The 22,209-nt window shown below is 36.6% G+C and overlaps 1 protein-coding gene across 2 annotated transcripts in view; it reads left to right on the top strand.

Annotated features, from left to right (window-relative positions):
• The window catches only part of LOC126808889 (uncharacterized), a 95,772-nt gene that overhangs the window by 33,143 nt on the left and 40,420 nt on the right, over positions 1-22,209 (top strand). For both annotated transcript variants that reach the window (XM_050533935.2, XM_050533936.2), the window contains 2 exons: positions 10,650-10,825; positions 14,590-14,670. In XM_050533935.2, coding sequence (XP_050389892.2) covers positions 10,650-10,825; positions 14,590-14,670 — 257 coding nt within the window. The remainder of the gene's footprint in view (positions 1-10,649; positions 10,826-14,589; positions 14,671-22,209) is intronic.

Raw genomic sequence — 22,209 nt, forward strand, 5'->3', positions numbered from 1 at the left:
GGGGTGGGGGGGTCCATACAAGGTAAGCTCTGCTTCTTCGCCTCTCAAGGAAGACCGTTGCCGCTGTCTGTAAACCCAAATTTTTGTGGGGCATTTCGGGTTCTGCCCCCCTAACTGTCATCGACCCCGTACGCCTATGATTGCACTCGTAAAACATTACTCTTATTAGTCTCCAATTAAATAGCTTATCATTGTTCATTAGAGGGTGGGTGTCTGGTCAACTTGGCTCGACTATTGGTCACATTGACTGCTATTCGAATAGGGGGAGGGGGCTGTCAGTGCTTGCACTTTTGATCATATGGTGTGTCATTTAGTCAAATGCTGTGGTTTCGAATCCCTGTTTGTATGTGACAAGGATTAGGGTTGTCAGTCCAACCTCATGGGTTTTCTCTGAGTCTTCCAGTTTCTTCCCACAGCTAAAAGCCCCTAGGTGCAAGCAAATTATTGAAGTAATATTAAACTATAGGTTAGTTCCGAAATGACCTAGTTTATGTCAAGTGGACATTAAATCTCACTCTCTCTCTCTCTGTATATTCTGATTTCTAGCGACACAATATATTTTGCTATATCTTTTTGTTTCATTTCATAGGAGACAAAAAACAAATCAAATTCCATTAGTTTTATTGACCACAAATAGCGAATTCTAACTAAAAATCTATTCAAATAGTTTTGAAAATGCATCCCAAAAGCATTATAAGGCCATAAATAAAATACATTCTGGTTCTTAGATAATCTTGCGTCACTTAAAAAGTGCCACACAACCTGTTTTTATTTTTAGAAATAAAAAATTAGAAGTCTATTAACTCTATTTAATTACCGGATGTTCATGTTTCCTCTGGTTAACACTATAAAAAATAAAAAAAACAATTGAAACTGGATGTGTAACGCTGGCTTTCAGTTATCAAGTCATGTGATCCTTTGACAAATGCAAAACTGAAGATCTCCCTGCTGCATCAGATTTTTGTCTGAAACCCAGAATATTATTCTTTGTATGGCCTAATAACACCTTTGTGTAGAATTACCAATGGACTACAGCATTTGTGTTTTAGTGGAACCCCATGTGAAAAACAGAGTAGGAATATCAGATATAAGAGAAAGTGTTAAAACATTTTGAGGATGAACACTTGTTATTTCGGTCAGAATAATTTGCAGTCATAAATCAGACTTTAACCATATTCCAGTTTATAATTAATTTCCTTATATAAAGGTGGCTTCTCTGATTTGTTAATGGGTTGTAGAATGGGTTGTCTCCAGGTCCTCCGGTTTCCTTCAACTGCTAAAGACCCAGATACACAAGCAAATTATTGAAATGAAATTGAGCCATATGTTAGTTGCAAAATGACCTAGTTTGTGTTGTGTGGACGTTAAACCCAATGTCTCTCTCACCCTTATATAAACCATTATCAAACAATATCCCTTATTTATTTCTCGATCGCAACAACGCAGTTGATTTTGGTAGCCAACTAAATCAAGATTTAGGGTTTTCAAATGTTCGGAAAATTTGGGAGGCTTGCGGATGCAACTCTATGTAGCTTTAAAAGAGCCGTAATACATGTATATGGACATGATTTCAGTTATAGACTGATAACGATGTGGCTACTTCAAAAGCAGATGTTATAACCCAGTATAAAAAAATAAATAAACAGCAGTTTTAAAGTTATAGCCATTCCAGAAATATTTTGTAATTAAAGGAGCTAAATCGCTAATATTTGGGACCTAGAAATTGACACAAGTGGGTCGAAACTCATATAATACCATAATATGAATGTATATAAACTGATTTACATTCAATCGTTTCCGTTTTTACTCTAATTTCAAATCAGTTATGTTCCGTGAAATAAGCCAGCAGTCTCAATCGAGTGCAAATTCCTAGCGTCTGGTTATTCCAGTCTACATAAGCCGTTTGGTTTGGTGCAATATGTATAGCCTCGTTCCTCTAGTCTCTTGCTAGAACTGGAGCTGAAACGCATTATGGTAAAATATTTATTTTGTCTTAAATATTGGATATCAGAAGCCCACCCTTTTCCGGTAAGATCACAGCATCAATGTTGTTTTAAATTGACAAATAATTCGTGTTTTAAATGTTGAAGATTTTGGATGATATTGAGTTAGAGACTTAGCTCCTTTAAATCTGATTAATTTTGTTTGACAGGCACTTTAGAAATTTTAATCCTATGTGAAATCCAGGTGTGTTGCTTTAAATAGCCTACATTAATTAATTAATTAATTGTGATCTACTTTCACCTGTATTAAAATACAGGTATGTACACTGTAGATAATCCATACCAGATTAAGACAGATTATCTCCTGATTATGGATTAATCTTTTCTCTTTTTATATTAGTGGATTAGTTAATTCTGGTGTGTATTTATAAATACCACAGGTAAAAATTGTACAGGTTTGGGGGTTTTGCCAGAACACCTGTTTGATCTGAAACCGAGATGTCAACCAGTTTTTGATCGTATGACTTTAGAATTCATGACAGTTTTAATTCTATATTTAAAATGTGTTCTCAAAATTTTGGAATATTTGATTATAGCCTGAAACAGTTGGAAGGTAAAATTTAATATTTTTTAATGTACAGATTGTTTTATTGTTGTCCGTCTCAAAAAAAGGTAAAGATTTTCTTTATTCACAGGGAAGTCTGGCCCTGATATTCTAGTTCATGTTGGTTAAGTCCTACTGAAACTTACCTAAAGTCTCATTACATCATTTAAAGCATAAGAGGAACCCATTGGAAACTACAATATTGTGAAAGGTGAATCTCTAATAAGAATACCAGTCCAAAAATGGTTCAGTTCCATTCAGTATTTACAAAAATATGTAGAATTGAAATATCATTGTTCTATGCAGCTCAAGCTTTACAAGAAGCTGCCATCTTTTATTGGTAGCGGAGAGACCTGATGAGCCTAGTTTAAATCAGATTTAATCCAAGCTAGGAGATTATCTAGATTTGGGATTTTGATTTTATTTTCTTTATCAAATGTTAAAGAATCAATCTGAGTACATATTTAACATGTATATAAGCCGTGAGAATTTTGATATTTTAACGAAAATGTTGATCTTAAACAGTATGATGGTTACCAAATTTAAGTCAGCTTTAAGTTTTTATGTAATTACTGATTATTGATTATATTTGGGGTAATTCGATTGAACATTACGGAACTAAATTCTCTCAATGCCACAATTCACTGATACTACACTAGAGTGGGAACTTGAGTCCATCTTAAGTTGCCTTAATGACCTGACTTGCAGCTCGACTTGAAATATTTATTGCAATTAGAGACTCAGCTCTAATTAACTCGCAACTTGAAAAAGCTTAGAACTTTAGTCGCGACAAGGGTGCATAGCTCTAACTGACTTATTCGCCATGAATTTATGACTCATTTGATGAACTGGCGACTTTAACGGGACTCAGACTTTGTGAATACATGGGACTCGACTCTACTACTCGACTCGGTACTAAAGTCAGACTCGAGGTGCTGCGACTTGGGACTCGAGTCGGGACTCAAGGTCCTGCGACTTATTCCTACCTTTGTAACACTAGTACCCTCCGTATATTGATGGAGCTAATGTGGTAGTGGAATAAAGGGAAGCTTAAATGACTGCTGTTCTATGCCTTCCCTTCATTCTGATACTACATGTATGTTCGTTACCCTGGGGGTAACATCCACCCTACACAAACTAGGTCATTTTGGGACTAACATATGGTTCAATTTTATTTCAATAATTCGCTTACACGTAGGGTTCTTTAGCAGTGGAAGGAAACAGGTCAAGGACCTGAAGAAAACCCACAAGGGGTTTAGCTGTTGGAAGAAATCAGAGAAAACCGACGTGGTTGGACAGGCAATCCTACTTCTCGTCAGGTACCATCAGGGAATCAAAACCACATCACTTGACTCAATGACAGACTTTACGATCCAAACCCAACTCCCCTATACTAGGATAGCTAGTAATATTGTTGATGTTTGTTATTTATGTCGTTACATTTATAACATATTGTTGTTGATGACAGTAAATTTTAAGATTTAGACCATGCTACTCAAACACTTCAACTAACGGAAGTCAAGTGAGTGATGGCTGTAATTATAGTTAAAGAGACATTATCATTTATATCAATCATAATAGATATACTGTGTTTAAATCGCATTTAGTAATTTAGTAAATAATCACCCTTCCCTTTTGTCGGTGGTACAGGACGGAGAACTGGACAAGGGACAACGTACAGTTGTTCAGATCGTACAAAATATAATTAAATGATATTTTCGTTTATACATTGGCAAGGATTTCAAATATATTATGCCTGTTTATCAAAAGTCGAGGTTCAAACAGCTGTCTAGATGTTCAGATGGAATGCAAAATCGAGGTCCCATGTACACATTGGAGTGCACGTGAAAGATCCCTTGGCAGTTGGAATTCGATATAAGAGTAAGCCGTAGTCCTGCTTTCCGGACAAAATTTCCCTCATAGCACACTGCATGGCATATACCCGTCTTCATTATCCCAGTTAGAGCAGAACAGTAGGAAGTTAAACCCCATTTCATTTCATTCCTCATACATCATCCTGGTACGTCTGTGTAAACAAGGGGTGGGTTGTTGACTAAATGATATAATTTCCTCATAAATTAGCTATATAATAATTATAGATTAGAGGATAAAATTTATGATCACAATATCATTTTCATGTTCAGCCATTTCCTTTATGTTCATATCAAATTTTTCACATACGGGAAGCCATGTTAAATAGGTCAAAACTTTAAAGATCTGATTGTAAATATGTCATATCTTTCAAGATTTGGTTGTAAATATGTCATATCTTTCAAGATTTGTCATATCTTTCAAGATTTGGTTGTAAATATGTCATATCTTTCAAGATTTGGTTGTAAATATGTCATTACTTTCAAGATTTGGTTGTAAATATGTCGTAACATTAAAGATCTGGTTGTAAATATGTCACAACTGTAAAGATCTGGTTGTAAATATGTCCTAACTTTATGTCCTAACTTGCAAGATTTTGTTTTTCATCCCAGCTGGGGGATCACGTGGCTAAGTGGGTAAGACGCTAGCTCGCTAGCCTGGAGGTCGGATATTCGATCCCTGCATTGGCCGAGAAAGTTCATCCAGATTTTCCGGCGTGGTTCTCCCTTGTCAGTGATGCAGGACGGAGGGGCTGACAAGGAAAGCTGTCTAGTCGTTCGGATGGGACGAAAAACCGAGGTCCTGTGTACACATTGGCGTGCACGTAAAAGATCCCTTGGCAGTTGGAATTCGATATAAGAGTAGGCCGTAGTGCCACTGTCCGGGCAAAATTTCCCTCATAGCACACTGTATGGCGTATGCCCGTCTTCATTAGCCCAGGTTAGGAGCAGAAAAGTAGGACGTTAAACTCCATTTCATTTCATTTCATTTCATTTCATCCCATCTGACCAACTAGAGACTGTTTCTTATTAGGCTCTCTGTCTTGCACCAGTGACAAGAAGAAACCACACCAGTAAATCTTGAGTAACTTTCTCGGCCAACGCCAGGAACGAACCTGAGGACGTCTGGTTAGCCACCACGCCTCCCAGTCTCAAAATGCCTTTTTGCCAAGGCACATTTGGTGATAGGGCTGAATCCACTCTCAAGCCTCCTTCAAATATACGCCTTTTGTGGAGGTTTTGATTTTATATCCATTTTAGAAAATAGGTATTAAAGATACATTCCCGCGTACAAACTGGGTAATTTAATGATATATATGGACTGAAAACATATTCAAACTAATTAATTTGTCATAATTTTGCTTCAAATCCTTCTCAAACATTGTAATTGCAAAGGAATGCCCTGCTATAAAAATTTGATCAAACCAGGTCATGTTTACCTGACTTACCTCCTCTGGAAGACAGAGGAGAATTCATTGCATACACAAGACGATGCTGTTTTTAATCGCTTACTATTTATTACAAATATCGAATCCTAATTGAATTCTCGGATTATCCACTATCCGCGTCTTTTTCCGTCATTTTTATCTCAGAAAGTGTTGTACGTCTATACGCTCCATGAGTGTTTTTCGAGAATCCAGTATTTTTCTAGTAAGATTGGATATCTCTACTTTCCATATATACCAAAATTGCCATACTTTTATTGGAAATAACCACCCGATAAATACTTTTCTGGGAACCCATCTTTAAAGACTTCCTTGTTTTGTTTGATGATATCAATTTTTCAATTGTCAGGAAGCTGACTGACAGAAGTTAAGAGAAGTCCAATAAATATATTGATATATTTATTATTTTATATCTTTAATGCGGGTGATTAATTACTAAATTATCCAATATGGATTTCATTATCAAAACAAAGGGAAAACAGAATAATGAAAGAGGCTGTATGCTTTTTGTATTTAAGCATATTTCCTTTCAGCAGGGGATAGACAGGTCCAGGAAATAACGATCTTAGTTGCATGTGACTGTGAGAAAATGGCCGAGTGATCTTATGCAGACACGTTAGATCATATGGTCTGTCATTGAGTGAAGGGGGATGGCATGTGCCTTAGATTATTAGATCTGTCATGGGTTTTCTCTGGGTCCGCTGATATCCTCTCACTGTTTTATAAACCCCATATTAATGAGAATTAATTGTACCATATGTTAGTCCCGAATTGACCTAGTTTGTGTTAAGTAGACATTAAACCCCATTTCTCTCTTACGTTATTGAGTCAAAAGGATGTCCCTTGAAAGTTTAAAATTAGAATATTAAATTAAACATACATTATGGGAGATTCGATAAAGAGTTGGCAGTTCTCACTATAATAGTTAAAAGCTAGATAATGTAAAGGCAATTTGCTGAAAATTTCATTCAAATTGGTCCACTATGAACAGAAAACTAAGCGGTTAAAATTTCCGGCTAGCCTTGATCATCATTACTAAAGTCAGTACGAAAAACAGCATAGTCTCGATTATCCATTTAATCGTTAAATCGTGAAGGAAAGTTATGCGGCTCATAATCCACTAAAGATCGCAGGCTAGCAATGCCATTTATGTATTAGCTCTTGCATGGACATACAGGAGAACAATTACAAAATAGAGTAGTGCATGCCCTTTAAAGTTTTAATATATTGAGGTTACACAGGAGAGCAAAAATCATATAATAAATCAAACTGTCTCTCTAAAGTTTAAAGCTATTACATGCAGATGTAACGAATGAGGATATACAGGACCCGAATCATACACGGGGAGAGAAATGAAATGGAATGGGGTTTAACGTCCTACTGTTCTGCTCCGACTGGCTAATGAAGACAAGCATACGCCATGCAGTGTGCTATAAGAGAAGTTTTGTCAGGACATCGCCACTACGACCTACTCTTCCAACTGTCAAGGGTTCTTTTATATGTACACCAATGAATTTTTGTCCCATCCGAACCACTATACATTGTCCCTAGTCATGCTCTCGGTCCTGCACCCCTGACAAAGGGCAACCACACTGGAAAATCCGAATGAACTTCCTCAACCAACACGGGATCGAACATGGGACCTCCAGGTAAGCAAGCCAATGTCTTACTCATTGAGCCACCGTGGATCCACAGGAGGTTAAAAAAAATTATAAAAGAAGGTAGACTGTCGCTTTAAAGATTAGAGATACTAATTGAAGGATACAGGAAACACAAGTTTATATAATTATATTGAGATAATATGTTGTTACTTCAGTGACATGTTTTGGAATGAAATTACAGCTTAGGAGGAATAAGAATAATTATGTTTTTATCTTTGAATAGTTTCTGAAAAACATATTATAGTGTTTCTGTGTTCATGTTTGAATACAGGTTTAGACAGGATCATGTTTTGTGGATATAGCAGAATAATTTTAGAAACGTGTTGTATGAAATTGTAAATGAGCCAGATGTTGAAAGTTTCTGATCCTGATGAATTTCATAAGAACATCAAGCCAAGAAACTTTACTTTTGGTATGTCTATTTTATAGTATCGTACTTCATTCGTCCATTAGAGTTGCTGATCAGGAATCAGTATCTTACCTTTTATTGGACAATTTTAATCTTAAAGTGCTTCTACAATGACTAATCAAAATAACACTGATCAAATCATATTTTATTATTTTGACGTAAATAAATTCAATTCTGAAATCATTTGAACAACCCTCAAGTGTGCTTGATGACTTAGATCATAATGACAGACCTTATGATCTAAGTCATCAAGCACACTTGAGGGTTGTTCAAATGATTTCAGAATTGAATTTATTTACGTCAAAATAATAGTGGAGTTATGTGGTGTAGATCCCCCACTGGTACATGACAAAGAGGAGCGTCGCCTGTCTAACCTCATGGGTTTTCTCCAGATTTAAAGGCCCCAAAGCAAGCAAATTATTGTAATAAAATTGATCCATAGTTTGTGTTCAGTGGAGGACTGGCTGCCTAATGTCTAATGGGGTCTGGTGTCTTCAATGCTGAAGCAAATTATTGAACATGCATCATGTTAGTCCCAAAATGAACTAGTTTATTTGTTGAGTGGAGGTTAAACCCTATTCTCTCTCTCTATTAGGATTTTAGATTGGTAGATACGTTGTTGTTGTTGTTCATGGGTTTATTTTATCTGTAGGAGGAAACCGGAGTACCCGGAGTAAACCTACAGAGTTGAGAGAGTTACATACGCTCACACCAGGGAGATAGGGTCTAGTGTACATGTATCTGAATAATCACTGAACCATGATCGATGTTTGATTGATTTGAATGATGTTATCACTGACCCCTAGTATAATAGATCTATAATAAGGGTTTTACAGACGACCACATCAGACATCTGTTACTATATAAATATTCAACAGATGGTCTTTGTTTGTTAATATAAATTACTTAAATCAATGTTTCCTAGTATTGATCCGTGTTGGGTGATGAGGAGATGGTGATTTGTTTATCAAACGGTGTAGTGGGTGGGGGGGGCCTCTCTGCATTTGTTATCTGGAGAGGTGTAGTGAGGTGTATTGAGGGGGTGGGGGGCAGCACTCTCCATGTTTGTTATGTGGTGAGGTGTAGTGAGGGGGTGGGGGATTCAGCACTCTCCATGTTTATGTGAAGAGGTGTAGTGAGGGAGTGGGGGCAGCATTCTCTATGATGTTATGTGGAGAGGTGTATTGAGGGGGTGGGGCCAGCACGCTCTATGTTTGTTATGTGGAGAGGTATAGTTAAGGGGGTGGGGGTGTTACTCTCTATATTTGGAGATTCATATTAGGTGGGGGAGTGGTAAAAATTATGGAGTTTAACTACTTCCTACTGTTCTGCTCGGACTGGGCTAATGAAGACGGGCATACGCCATAAAGTGGGCTTTGAGGGAAATTATGCTCAAACAGTGGCACTATCGCCTACTCTTATATCGAATGTACACGAGATCATATTTCTTTGTCCCATCCGAACGACTATATACATTGTTGCCCACCAGATTAATTTGAGATTATAATGAACTGAAACTGTACTGAATAGAACCAACATAAATGACCACTGGAATTAATAATAGTGATTGGTTTTACATGGAATACTATTTTACTAAACATAAGTTAATATATGTGAACTTAAAAAAATGACCATTGGATTTAATGTAGATCAAAAGATTTATTAAATTAATTAATCAAAATTAAATCTTTTGACCATTTGTGTCCATTCTATTTAGTTTATTTTAAAATACTAATTAGAATATGTTGACTCACTACTCCAGGACTATTGTCACCATGCCTCTGTCCATTTGTTTAAACTGTATATTGATTGGTTTATGGTCTTTAATTAAGTGATTAGTTTTATTACGATTTAATGATGTATTAGCCACAGTACATCACTAATTACACCATTGTTTATAATGTTAATTCTCGTCTCTTTGACAGGCTCTAACTTTTTCACAAATTTTTATTGGACTGAAAACTTTCTACCAGATTTAGCAATACGTGGCAATTTCATGCTCAAATGTTCCATGGGATCTTAAGATACAAATTGAAAGTAACATACATGTACAAGTAAATTATGCAACTGTCCACACTACATTTCAAACTAACCAACCGCATAACTTTCATATCCTTCCTCCTCAAAATCATAAATATTCACCTAAACCTGGTAGTAAAATTAGATTTAAACGCTTTTCCTCGATTCTAGACCAGGAAGTCAACAAAACTTGCACACAGAAAGACCTGTTGAGATATGATAAAATCTTTACAAGGTATAAGTTTAATTGTTTCAGTGGCATTTAGTCATTTACTGGAATACATGTACAATTACTGCTTATTTCTGAGCATTTCTTGATAATGACTAGAGAAGTCTAGTTGAAATGTCGCTCAGTAATAAGCAGTAATTGTATTCCATAGAATTGTGACATGCATAAGGTATAAGTTCAATTGTATTACATGGTGCCATTCCAACCATAGAATGCCCACTTATTAGAAGATTCCCCGTATTACAACCGTAGAATGCCCACTTATTAGAAGATTCCTTGTATTAAAAATTATTGATGTTTAATCATATATAATGCAAGAGGTAAATCTGCCTATTACAGGTCTTTCTTTAGACCCGAAATGTTATCTAAATTATTAATTAGATATTAATTAACCCTAATCAACTCTCGATGCCATCGCTATATTGATGTTTAAGTAATTAAGTTCCCTTTTATTTGTTTTTTTTGCAGATTTATGTCATGAGTATGAGGAACCTAGCATAGTGACATCACTGCAGAATGCTGATATGAATCAACATCGTGTCTACACGAACGAGATGGATTCCGCAAGAAACTTTCCCCCGTCGCCACGGGAGATGTACAGCACGATGATGTACGAAGACATGAGACATAGCAGTAACAATAGGGTGAGATTTTATAAAGTTTATAAACCAACATTTTAATCAAGGGCCGTATTCCAGAAATCTTAAAGATATATTCTCACGAAAGTATTTATAGGGTAGTTATTTCCAATAAAAGTATGGCAAATTTGGTATATATGGACAGTAATATATAGATCATCTATATATAGATGCACAATCTTAATAGAAAAATACCAGATTCCTTGAAAAACACCCATGAGGTAAGCACTGGGCAAAAGTGTTAGGGTATCACTAACTGGCCACCCGACGGCTTATTGCCTGCCAGCTTGACTTAAGCAGTGGACACACAAGCCGAATCATTCGGCCGAATTGTCGGCTGAATCAATTGGCGCCGAATTTTATACGGCGGAATGGGTGGACACACTAGCCGAATGCTTCGCCCGATTCACCAGTCGATTGCATCACCTTTCATGTCACGTGATTAAACATGGCGGCGTCTATGTCTTCAAACTATCACGTGACTTCTCGATGTGAGTGGTGATTGGTTAATGAATTCTACATTCGGCCGAATGCTTCGGCGAAGCGGACACACCAGGCAAATATAATTCGGCCGAATAAATATTCTATTCGGCCGAATATATCAAACTTGTTTGATTCGGGCGAATCATTCGGCCGAATGACAGTGGACACACTAGGCGAATTTTGACGCCGATTGATTCGGCCGAATCATTCGGCTAGTGTGTCCACCGCTTTAGGAGCGCTTGTTATTTCTTGATTGAATGGTTAGGCGGTTTTGGGAACATTGAGGGAGTTAAACGTACAAAAGACTCTGCAATTAAACACTGAAAAAAGAAGTTGGCAGACGATAATCCAAGAATTTACTTAGGCTTCAATACATGTATATATGGCAAATGGACACTAATTAACAAATACATTTTGAAAATGGGTCCTCCCTCAAACCAAGTTACATGACTTCTAGAACAGATTTTTTATATCTTGGGCTATTTCCTCGTGAATACAATGTTTTGAGATACATTTGTACGTGTTAAGACATCTTTGAACTAAAATATTTTAAGGATGCAGGTTTATCATTTGTCAGGAGCTCAAATTTGTTGTGAGATTTTAATTCTTTATAGCCAATTAAAAGTTTGCATCCTTGAAATATTTTTATTTATATTTTCATTAATATATCCCTGGTTTTATACCAGCTGTCATCATATGTTAATTGTTGAGTTATTGCCCTTACTCTTATGTTTTGAAAACATGTTTAGTGTTATTGCCCTTGTCTTGTCAACCTTAAAAATGAATAGAATAGAATAGGTAATTTCATTGGACTCAAGGGAGTCCATATCTCGTTTTCTTCAGAGATTTGGGGTTTAACGTCCTACTGTTCTGCTCCAACTGGAGAATACCTGACAACTCATCCCAAAGACAACTCATCCCAGACAACTCATCCCAATAAAAGACAACTCATCCCAAGTTAGAAGACAGCTCATCCCAAGTCAAAAGACAACTCATCCCAAGTTAGAAGACAACTCATCCCAACTGGAGAATACCTGACAACTCATCCCAAAGACAACTCATCCCAGACAACTCATCCCAATAAAAGACAACTCATCCCAAGTTAGAAGACAGCTCATCCCAAGTCAAAAGACAACTCATCCCAAGTTAGAAGACAACTCATCCCAACTTTAAAAAACCCAATCATTCCATTTATTATATCAACAATTTATATAAGAATTTATTAGATCAACAATTTATATAAGAACTAATGAACACCAGTGTCCATGAGGTTTTAATGTTCTGCTGTTCTGATGCAACTGGGCTAATGAAGACAGGCCAGTGCCATACAGTGTGCTACATGTCGAATTCCAACTGCCAAGTTTTAATTGACATACTAAAAAATCTGTTTGGATAATGCCAAAAAACTATTTGAATTTCAATATTCATATATTTGTGTGAGCACCATAGAAATATCTCCTTCCATTGAAAATCAACCTAAAATTATTTGTAATTACCATATACCTGTATGGTACCAGATGCATCCAAGGAAAAGCATGTTAATCGTACCGTACGTTTCATTCATGATTAATGAAAGGGATGAGAAAAAGATGTCATTTCCTGTTCAGCTTTGGGCCGTAATATAGTCTATTGTAGTCACTATTCTGACAATATTAGCTCTGGATCAGATCTGAAGCTGGCAGTTGCCTGAGGCAGATTTATATTGACATGTTCTTACAGTAGGATTTCAATAGAGTGTTGTACATGATAAGCATGCTTCTCAATCAGGGCTTTTACTTCAAAAATTTTGCTAGTCGGACAGTTTGAGACGTACTTCAGAATAGCTATAGATATATGTTTTTAGGATAGTTTTTGTTCACCTTTAAAAAATATAAAATTAACTGGATTTTTTGTGTTTAAGGGTTAAATTTCAATTTCACCCCAAGTCGGTTTGATATGACAAAAATGAGAACCTTGTTGCCAACAGTGAAAACATATCCCAGTAATACATACAAATGTATTACTGTGTTGCATGAAAATGTAATCAGTGAACACCAACCATAGCTTTACAGTGAATTAAAATGAAATGAGGGTTATCATCTGTTTTTTCATTTTCCGGCGTGGGTTCCCCTTGTGAGCGATGCAGGACGGAGGGCCTTGTACACATTGGCGTGCACGTAAAAGATCCCTTGGCAGTTGGAATTCGATACAAGAGTAGGCTGTAGTGCCGCTGCCCGGGCAAAATTTCCCTCATTGCACACTGTAAGGCATATACCCGTCTTCATTAGCCCAGTTTAGGAGCAGAACAGTAGAATGTTAAAACCCAGCAAATAAAGATGGGCATACTCCATGCATTGTGCTATGAGGGATGATTTGCCCTGTCAGTGCTACCACAGCTACATATACAGTATATTGATTTTAAGCTGACTTTACCATGAAATTACAAGGTCTGTCAATGAGTGGCATGCTTTCGATTCCATGCTTGAATGTGAAAAGGAGTAGCATCGCCTGTCCAACCTCGTGGGTTTTCTCCAGTGTTATAGACCATGTACACAAGCGAATTATTGAAATAAATTTGATCTGTATGTTAGTCCCAAAATGACCTAGTTTGTGTCGAGTGGATGCTTTCTCTCTCTGTCTCTGAAGCTGTCAGGAGATCTTTAACATGCTACAGTTGGTATTCACAGGACTGAAACTTGCTCGGCCAATACTGGGATATTGAATCCTGGTTAGTTAGCCAGAGCAATACTCATCTAGTATAATATGCAATTATAAGGCTCCTGCCGTAATAAAATCCTGTCTTCATTAGCTTGTAAGGAGGAGAAAAATAAAATGTTAAACCCTGTGTCATTTCATTTCATTTCGCCTTATGATATATAACGTGTAGTCCTAATCATTTGATTCTAAAGCGGCAGACACACTAGGCAAATTTCTGCCCGAATCAATCGGTGCCAAATTGCAGTCAAATTCATTCAGCTGCAATTCAGTGAATATAAACGCGGCGAATGAAAATTCAGCCTGATATATCAAACACATTTAATTCGAGCGAATCATTCGTGCGAATACAAATTCGGCATCGTGACTCTGGACACACTAGTCGAATTTCGGAGGCACTTGATTCGCCTATTGTGTCTCCCGCTTAAAAGCAGGAACTTTCTCATTAAACACCAGGATGAAATTCTGGTTAATGAGCCAGTGCCATACACACCTACCATATTGTTGTCACTATCCGTCAAAGCAGAACATTAGGACGTTAAACCCCATTGTCTTTCATAATTACCAAAGCAGAATATTGAATATTTTTTCAGTCTTTGGAGAGAATACCACCTGTATTACCACCTCGATCACCTGATACCCGTCTGTCAAACAGTACCGGTACTTCAAGTAGGGTGAGTACATGATCTCTCATTCATTACCACTGTCTGTCGGTCTGTCGTCCATACAAACCCAACCATAGAAGATATAAATAATATAATCACTGTTGTTACAATATTGTTTGCTGCCTTGGCCAAATTCTCTTCTGCATACAAACTCAACCACAGAAGTTAAAATACCTAGTGTTTGGAATACAACATAGCTGCCACGGCCAAATCCTCTTGTTAATACAAACTCAACCTTAGCAGTTAAAATACCTAGTGTTGCAATACCAGTTGCTGACCTGGCCAAATTCTCCTCTGCATACAAATTCAACCATAGAAAATAGAATACAATATAGCTGCCCTGGCTGAATTCTACTCTTCTTGTAATTTTAGTCTCAAAATAACCATATTTTCTTGAGATGAAGTTATAAATAATAAATGATTTGCTTTTAAAAATGTGTTCAATCGATATTCTTGAGAAAAAAAATGTGTTCTATCAATATTCTTAGTAAAAAAATGTGTTCTATTAATATTCTTAGAAAAAAATGTGTTCTATCAATATTCTTAGGTAAAAATGTGTTCTATTAATATTCTTAGAAAAAAAATGTGTTCTCCAGATCATAAATGTATTATTACGACTGATATAAATTTCTTGACAATTATTAGAGAATAAAATACCTATATAGTGTTACTCTTTATTCCCTGCTTGTTACATCTTGACAAGAACTTATAAATAATATTTCATTTCCTTTTGAAAATCCAAGAAAAAAACATTCGCCAGATCATAAATTTTATTATGATTGATAAAAATTCCTTGAACAATAAACAGATGGCATTATTAGATAAACAAACGGTTCCATATTAGCTCGGAATGTTGGTTTAATTTCGCTTAAAATCGATTGAAAAATTGGATTTTTATTGACTTTTTGTCTGAGTTTTCAAGCGCTCAGATGACTAGAGAGATAGTTTTATGGAAATGAGAATGAAATTTTTGTACTTGCTTGAAAACGTTGAGAGAATACTCTTTGAAAAATAGAGAAAAATATTCATATACCCACAAAAAAAATGAACCCAGAGAGACAGGAGGGAGAGGGGAGGGATTTGGAGGGAAGAGGGGGGAGTGTTACCACCTCTCAACATGAACTTGTTGTGATAAAAACTAAGTTATTGTGAAAAAAATTACGTTATTGTGAATAAAACTAAGTTATTGTGAAAAAAACTAAGTTATTGTGATTAAAGTTAGTGTAAACAAAGCTACGTTATTGTGAACAAAGCTACGTTATTGTGAATAAAACTAAGTTATTCTGAATAAAGCAAAGTTATTGTGACTAAAACTAAGTTATTGGATCTAAAACTAAGTTATTTTGAATAAGACTACGTTATTGTGACTAAAACTAGTTACTGTGAATAAACTAAGTTATTGGGTCTAAAACTAAGTTTTATTGGGTCTAAACTAAGTTTTATTGGGTCTAAAAGTAAATTATTGGGTCTGAAACTAAGTTATTGTGAATAAAACTAAAGGATGGGTGGGGGTGGGGTTTTGGGGATGGGGTGTTAGGGGGAGGGGGGCGTACCACCACTCAACACCAACTTGTTGGGAATAAAACTAAGTTATTGTGAATTAAACCAAATTATTCACTTATTGGGTCTAAAACTAAGTTTTTGGAACTAACATATGGTACAATTTTTATTTCAATATTTCTCTTATGCCCTGGGAAATAATCCTGAGGTTATCCAGGTGACATTTAAGAATAATGGTGATAATGGAAGAAACAGTTTAGTTAATAGCTCAGTAATAGAATCATCTTCAGGAATTCCTCAGTTAAAACTTTGCCTCTGGGAATAGTCTGAATTGAATATTCTTTTAAAAAAATGTGGCCTAACTTAAAGATTTGACTTAGAGTCCTATATGTACAGAAAATATGATATTATGAACTGCTATGTGAATGATCCAGCAGGAATAAATCTAGATATTCAGATTTGTAAAATAATTTAAACTCATTGAATTCCCCTGTAGATTATTGAAATCATCTGCTTCAAATTTCAGTTAGCATATTACATTAGGAACCAAAGTGGCTCGTCAGCAGGGCCAATTTTAGAAGTGGGGAAAGTGGGATCTATTGACAGTTTTGTTATTTTAAAAACAAAAGTGTGTCTTTGTTTGAGTGAGGTTTGAATCCTGCCATGTTCATCAGTATGGCACTGGCTCACTAACAGATATGAAATAAAATGGGGTTTAATGTTCTACTGTTCTGCTGCAACTGGGTTAATGAAGATGGGCATGTGCCATATAGTGTGCTATGGGGTGAATTTTGCCAGGACAGCAGCACTATGGCCTAGTCTTATACTGAATTCCAATGGCCAAGGGTTCTTTTATGTGTACAACAATGTGTACACAAAACCTTGGTTTAAGGTCCATTCAAACAACACTGTATGTTAACAATTGTCCCTTGCCAGACCCTCCATCCTGCACCACTGATGAGTAGGACCCACGCTGGAAAATCCTGATGTACTTTCTTGGCCAACGCAGAGATCGAACAAGGAATCTCCAGAAAAGCAAGCCAACCACTTACTCACTGAGCCACCGTGACTCCCTGGCTCACTAACAAGAAGGTTCCCGGATCGATTCTGGTGTTGGTTCCTCAAGATGCTCCAGGTTTTAACCCACATGCTGCTGTTGGAACAAAATTTCCCTCATTGACATGAACAGCACTACATAGCATATGTTGGTTTTCATTGTCCTGATCGTTAGGTGGCATTTAGCGATTAGAAAAACATTAACAGAAAATACTTGATGACAATAAGAGGATACTTATGTTTTTAGAATAAAACGAGTGATTGTTTCCCATAAAAATTGTCTTCTGTTTCATTGTCCAGGTACGTGCAGAAAAGTAGGACATATGAACCTAATTTCATTTCATTTCATTATTTTCATTTTATGCTGTCTATGACATTTAATTGGTGTAAGGAAATTGATAGTCTTGATTAATATGGCACTATTAGTAGCAACAAGTAGTATTGATTTACCAGTACTTTTAAGACAACTAGATGTGTATAGAAAGATGTAATTTGTTATAAAGGGACAACCATTTTAACGTTGACTCGTCGCTGGGTTTTAACGTTAAAATATCGTAGTTGGGTTATTGATCTGCAATGCTTGAAGGTTGACCGTCTGCTGGGTTAAGGATATAGAGATGTTTGAGGAATAGAATTGAGATGGTAGGTGTGAGATTATGTTCGGCGGATTTATGGACCATAAAATGGATATAACTTGGATGTTTTGAAGTTAACTTGACGTTGAAAATGGAATTGTCGTAGAAGTTTTAGTTCTGAGTCGAATGATGAAATCTTGTGGGGAATAATGAAGTTATTTGTATCAATGGAGGAAGAGGAATATATTATTTGTTATGAAAAGAGACAATCCTCTAGACATGGTCGTTGAATTAACATGGTGAGTTTAACATTGTGTATGGTTACGGAAGTCTGAACGTTGCGTTTATGGGGGTTATCTGACTGCATTAGCCCGGTCGTTAAACCCCATTTAATCCCTGTTGGTGCAGAAGTGTAGGCAATAAACCCTTTTATAAACATGCTGGTTGAATTGACATGGTAAGTTTAACATTTTATATGGTTACGGAAGTTTAAACATTATGTATGCAGGAGATGTGCATTTCACTAACCAACAGATGTCCCGGTTTAATCCCAGTGTGGGCTGAGATTTCTCAGTCTTGATGCAGGACGGAGAACATATCAAGCATGTACTTTTTTGGATTGGACGAAAACGAAGGTCCACCCATGCATGTAAAATTAATTGCTAAATGCCGCTCAAGGATTATATCAGTAAATATGTTTCGCTCCATATATAGATATGTGTGACTGCTGTTCTGATTGATTATTGTCACGACAGTTCCTTGTAACGTATGTCTACGTAAGTAAAATTTGATATATGGCTGGAATATGTGCATATTTTTCTTTGAATATTTATTGATTATTGGTTCTGGTTGAAGTAAATACTGGACGGGACTGAAACATTTTTAACTGATAGTCCTTTCAGATATTAAACTTTGCTGTAGTTTGCTGATTCCTATATCGCTTAAATCACGCTCAGGAACTTTAAGCCTTGTAAAATTGGGTATTTTCCGCAATAGCTGTATTATATATATAACTATATGAAAAGTTAAAGATAACTACTTTTAGGATACACAAAAATATAACAGTTTTAGAAAAAAGAACGGCGTTATTTGTCGATTACAAGCACTTTCGCTGTACCATAAAGTCTGTCATTGAGTCAACTGGTGTGGTTTCGATTCCCCGGTTGTACGTGACAAGAGTAGGGTCGCCTGTCCAACCTCGTGGGTTTTCTCCGGGTCCTCCGGTTTCCTCCCACTGCTAAAGACCCCTACACGCCAGCAATTTATTGAAATAAAATCAAACCATATGTTAGTCTCGAAATGATCTAGTTTGTGTCGAGTGGACGTTAAACCCCATTTCTCTCTCTCTCTCTCTCTCTCTCTCTCTCTCTCTCTCTCTCTCATAGCACAAGGTATGGCGTATATGCCCATCTTCATTAGCCCAGTCAGTGCAGAACAATAGGACATTAAACCCCATCTAATTTCATTTCAGTTACAAGAGATGTACATGTCGACATCTCCAACCATTGTTTACAAGTACGAGAAATCAGTTTTAGAGAATAGTACACGTAGTATACTTAAAACGAAATACCTCTCCAGACTATATTGACCAATTATCTTGAACTTTACAAGAGATGTTCATGTAGACATATCTGACTATTGTTTACGTGTATGTCGAATCAGTTTTAGAGAATAGTGCACGTAGCATAAGCAGGAATCCTTCTCCAGACAAGATTGACCAATTATCCGCAATCTTACAAGAGACATCCCTGACTGTTGTATATATTCGAATCAGTTTTAGAAAGTAGTATAAGAGATAATAATATTATTAGCTGTGAATATCACTACACACTAGATGGATGCTGTAATTAGATGTAAGGACTACTATTACAGGAAATGATTTCTCATCGAACATGGTTTGATGTCGTGGTGGGAGTGTATTATTGGGATGAGACAAGGGTCAGATACAATTTTATATATTGTGAAGGAAATAACTATGGTGGGAGTGTATTGCTGGGATTAGACGTGGGTCAGATAGGCATTTATTTATTGTACATAGAATAAATCAATCTCATGATTTAGGATAAATAACAGAATCTGTCTTCTTGTCGTTGATGTTTAAAGGGGTATTATGGGAGATTAGATAAAGAGTTGGCAGTGCTCGCTATAATAGTTAAAAAATATATAACATAAATAGAATATGCTGAAAATTTCAGTCAAATTGCTCCACTCTGAACCGAGATATTAGCTTTTGAATTTTAGACTAGCCTCGATCATCATTTTTAAAGTCAGTGCGACAAAAAAAAAAAGTCTCGATTATCCATTTTTACGTTTCATTTTCTTTAAAAAAAATGTATTCCAATCCGCTAAATATATCGGGGGGGGGGGGGGGGGGGGGGGGGCTAGCGATGGCATCAAGAGTTGATTATGGTCTGGATAAGTTAATTAATGTCTAATTATAAATTAGATAACATTTCAGGCCTATAGAAAGACCTGCAATAAGCAGATTTGGCTCTGGCATAATGTATTGGAAACCGCATAATGTATGTTTGATGTCGAGGAAACTTCAGTTTACATGTATTTACATGTAAGATTGAACTGAAAGGAGAGAGAGGAAGAAGGGATAGAGAGAGGGAGAGAGACAGAGAAAGATGCAGAGGGGGCAAGAGAGAGGGAGAAGAGAGAGAAAGAAAGAGGGAGGAGAGAAGAGAGAGAAAGAAAGAGGGAGGAGAGAAGAGAGATCAAGAGGAGTCTGAGAGAGAAATGGATATACAAAGAGATATACAAAAGGCAGAGACATACATGTAAACACACCACTACCACCACCCCCACTACCCTTTAACACAGACACAATTAAACTGATGAAAAAACCAAATTATTACATAATTTAGAGTTGATTTGATAACTGTATGCTTTCTAAGTGGCATTGCAAACTGGTCTTCATTGAGACATAATACAAGGATTGCTAGTTGCTGTGGTCTGCCAACATATTGTCATTCAATCACCATATTCTCACTTATCGAGAGGGCACATACCTTTATTCTCTCCTGACAAGGAGCAGGGTCGTCTGTCCAACCTTGTGGGTTTTCTCCAGGTCCTCCGGTTTCCTCCCATTGCTAAAGACCCCTACACACAAGCAAATTATTGAAATAAAATTAAACCATATGTTAGTCCCGAAATGACCTAGTTTGTGTCGAGTGGACGTTAAACCCCATTTCTCTCTCTCTCTCTCACCTTTATTCTCAACTAATCTCAGAATATCACTAGTTACAGCTTCCCTGAGAGTTAAGACTACAGAACCTTAATCAAAAAATTACTCCGTAATAATCAGTATTTGTATTCCATAGAATGTGGTCCTGTGTATTTCAAGTTCAATTGCTAAATATTGTTCGAAAATTATTATTGTTTCATTGACTGGGATCCTCATAGACTCAGTGAGTCAGACGTAGGGTACGCTAACCCGGAGGTTCCGTGTTGGCAGACAAAATTCATCAGGATTTTCCGGAATGGTTTCCCTATGTCAGTAGTGGAGCACAGAAGTCCTGACAATGACAGTTTCTAGCCATTTGAAAATGGGACAGAAAACAGTGCATGTAAAAGAACCCTTGACAGTTGTAATTCAAAATAAGAGTAGGCCGTAGTGCCGCTGTCTGGGCAAAATTTTCCTCATAGCACACTGTATGGTGTAGGCCCGTCTTTTTTAGCCCAGTCAGTGCAAAATAGTAAGATGTTAAACTATAAGTATATATTATAGTTTATGTTAAACCACATTTCATTTTGTTTCCCCAACCATGGAGTCTGTGTATAAACTTAATTCTGACTAGAATTTTGAACTAGTAATATGAACAGATCGAATGATTATACTGGGTTGTGGTAGTTTAGAAAGATTTTAATGTTTGCGATAATCGCATTATGATGATTGAATCACATCCTGATTAAAGGATTAGTTTCAAGTTGATCAACAAAGCAATCAGTTGTTAATTATGCCGGCTGGTTTCTGTGTGTTGTTATAAATGGCTTCTCTTTGATGTAATATTCGACTCATCTCCATTGTTCAGTCTGAGAGAGAGATTAATATCAAATGGACTATTTCACCGTGGCATAGAATGGAAACAAAATCAATGTTTAAATATCATGTGAATGGTGTTTCTCCCATTAGTATTGATGGAGCAGCAATGGCTCAGTGAGTTTGATACTTGGCTCAGTGAGTTTGATGCTCAGCTCGATGAGTTTGGTGCTTGGCTCAGTGAGTATGGTGCTTGGCTCAGTGAGTATATTGTGATGGGCTCAATGAGTATATTGTCTTTTACTCAGTGAGTATATTGTGCTTGGCTCTGTGAGTTTGGTGCTTGGCTTAGTGAGTATGGTATTTGGCTCAGTGAGTTTGGTGCTTGGCTCAGTGAGTATATGATGCTTGGCTCAGTGAGTTTGGTGCTTG

Source organism: Patella vulgata, chromosome 1, assembly GCF_932274485.2.
Source record: "Patella vulgata chromosome 1, xgPatVulg1.2, whole genome shotgun sequence".
Taxonomy (NCBI): Eukaryota; Metazoa; Mollusca; class Gastropoda; family Patellidae; genus Patella; species Patella vulgata.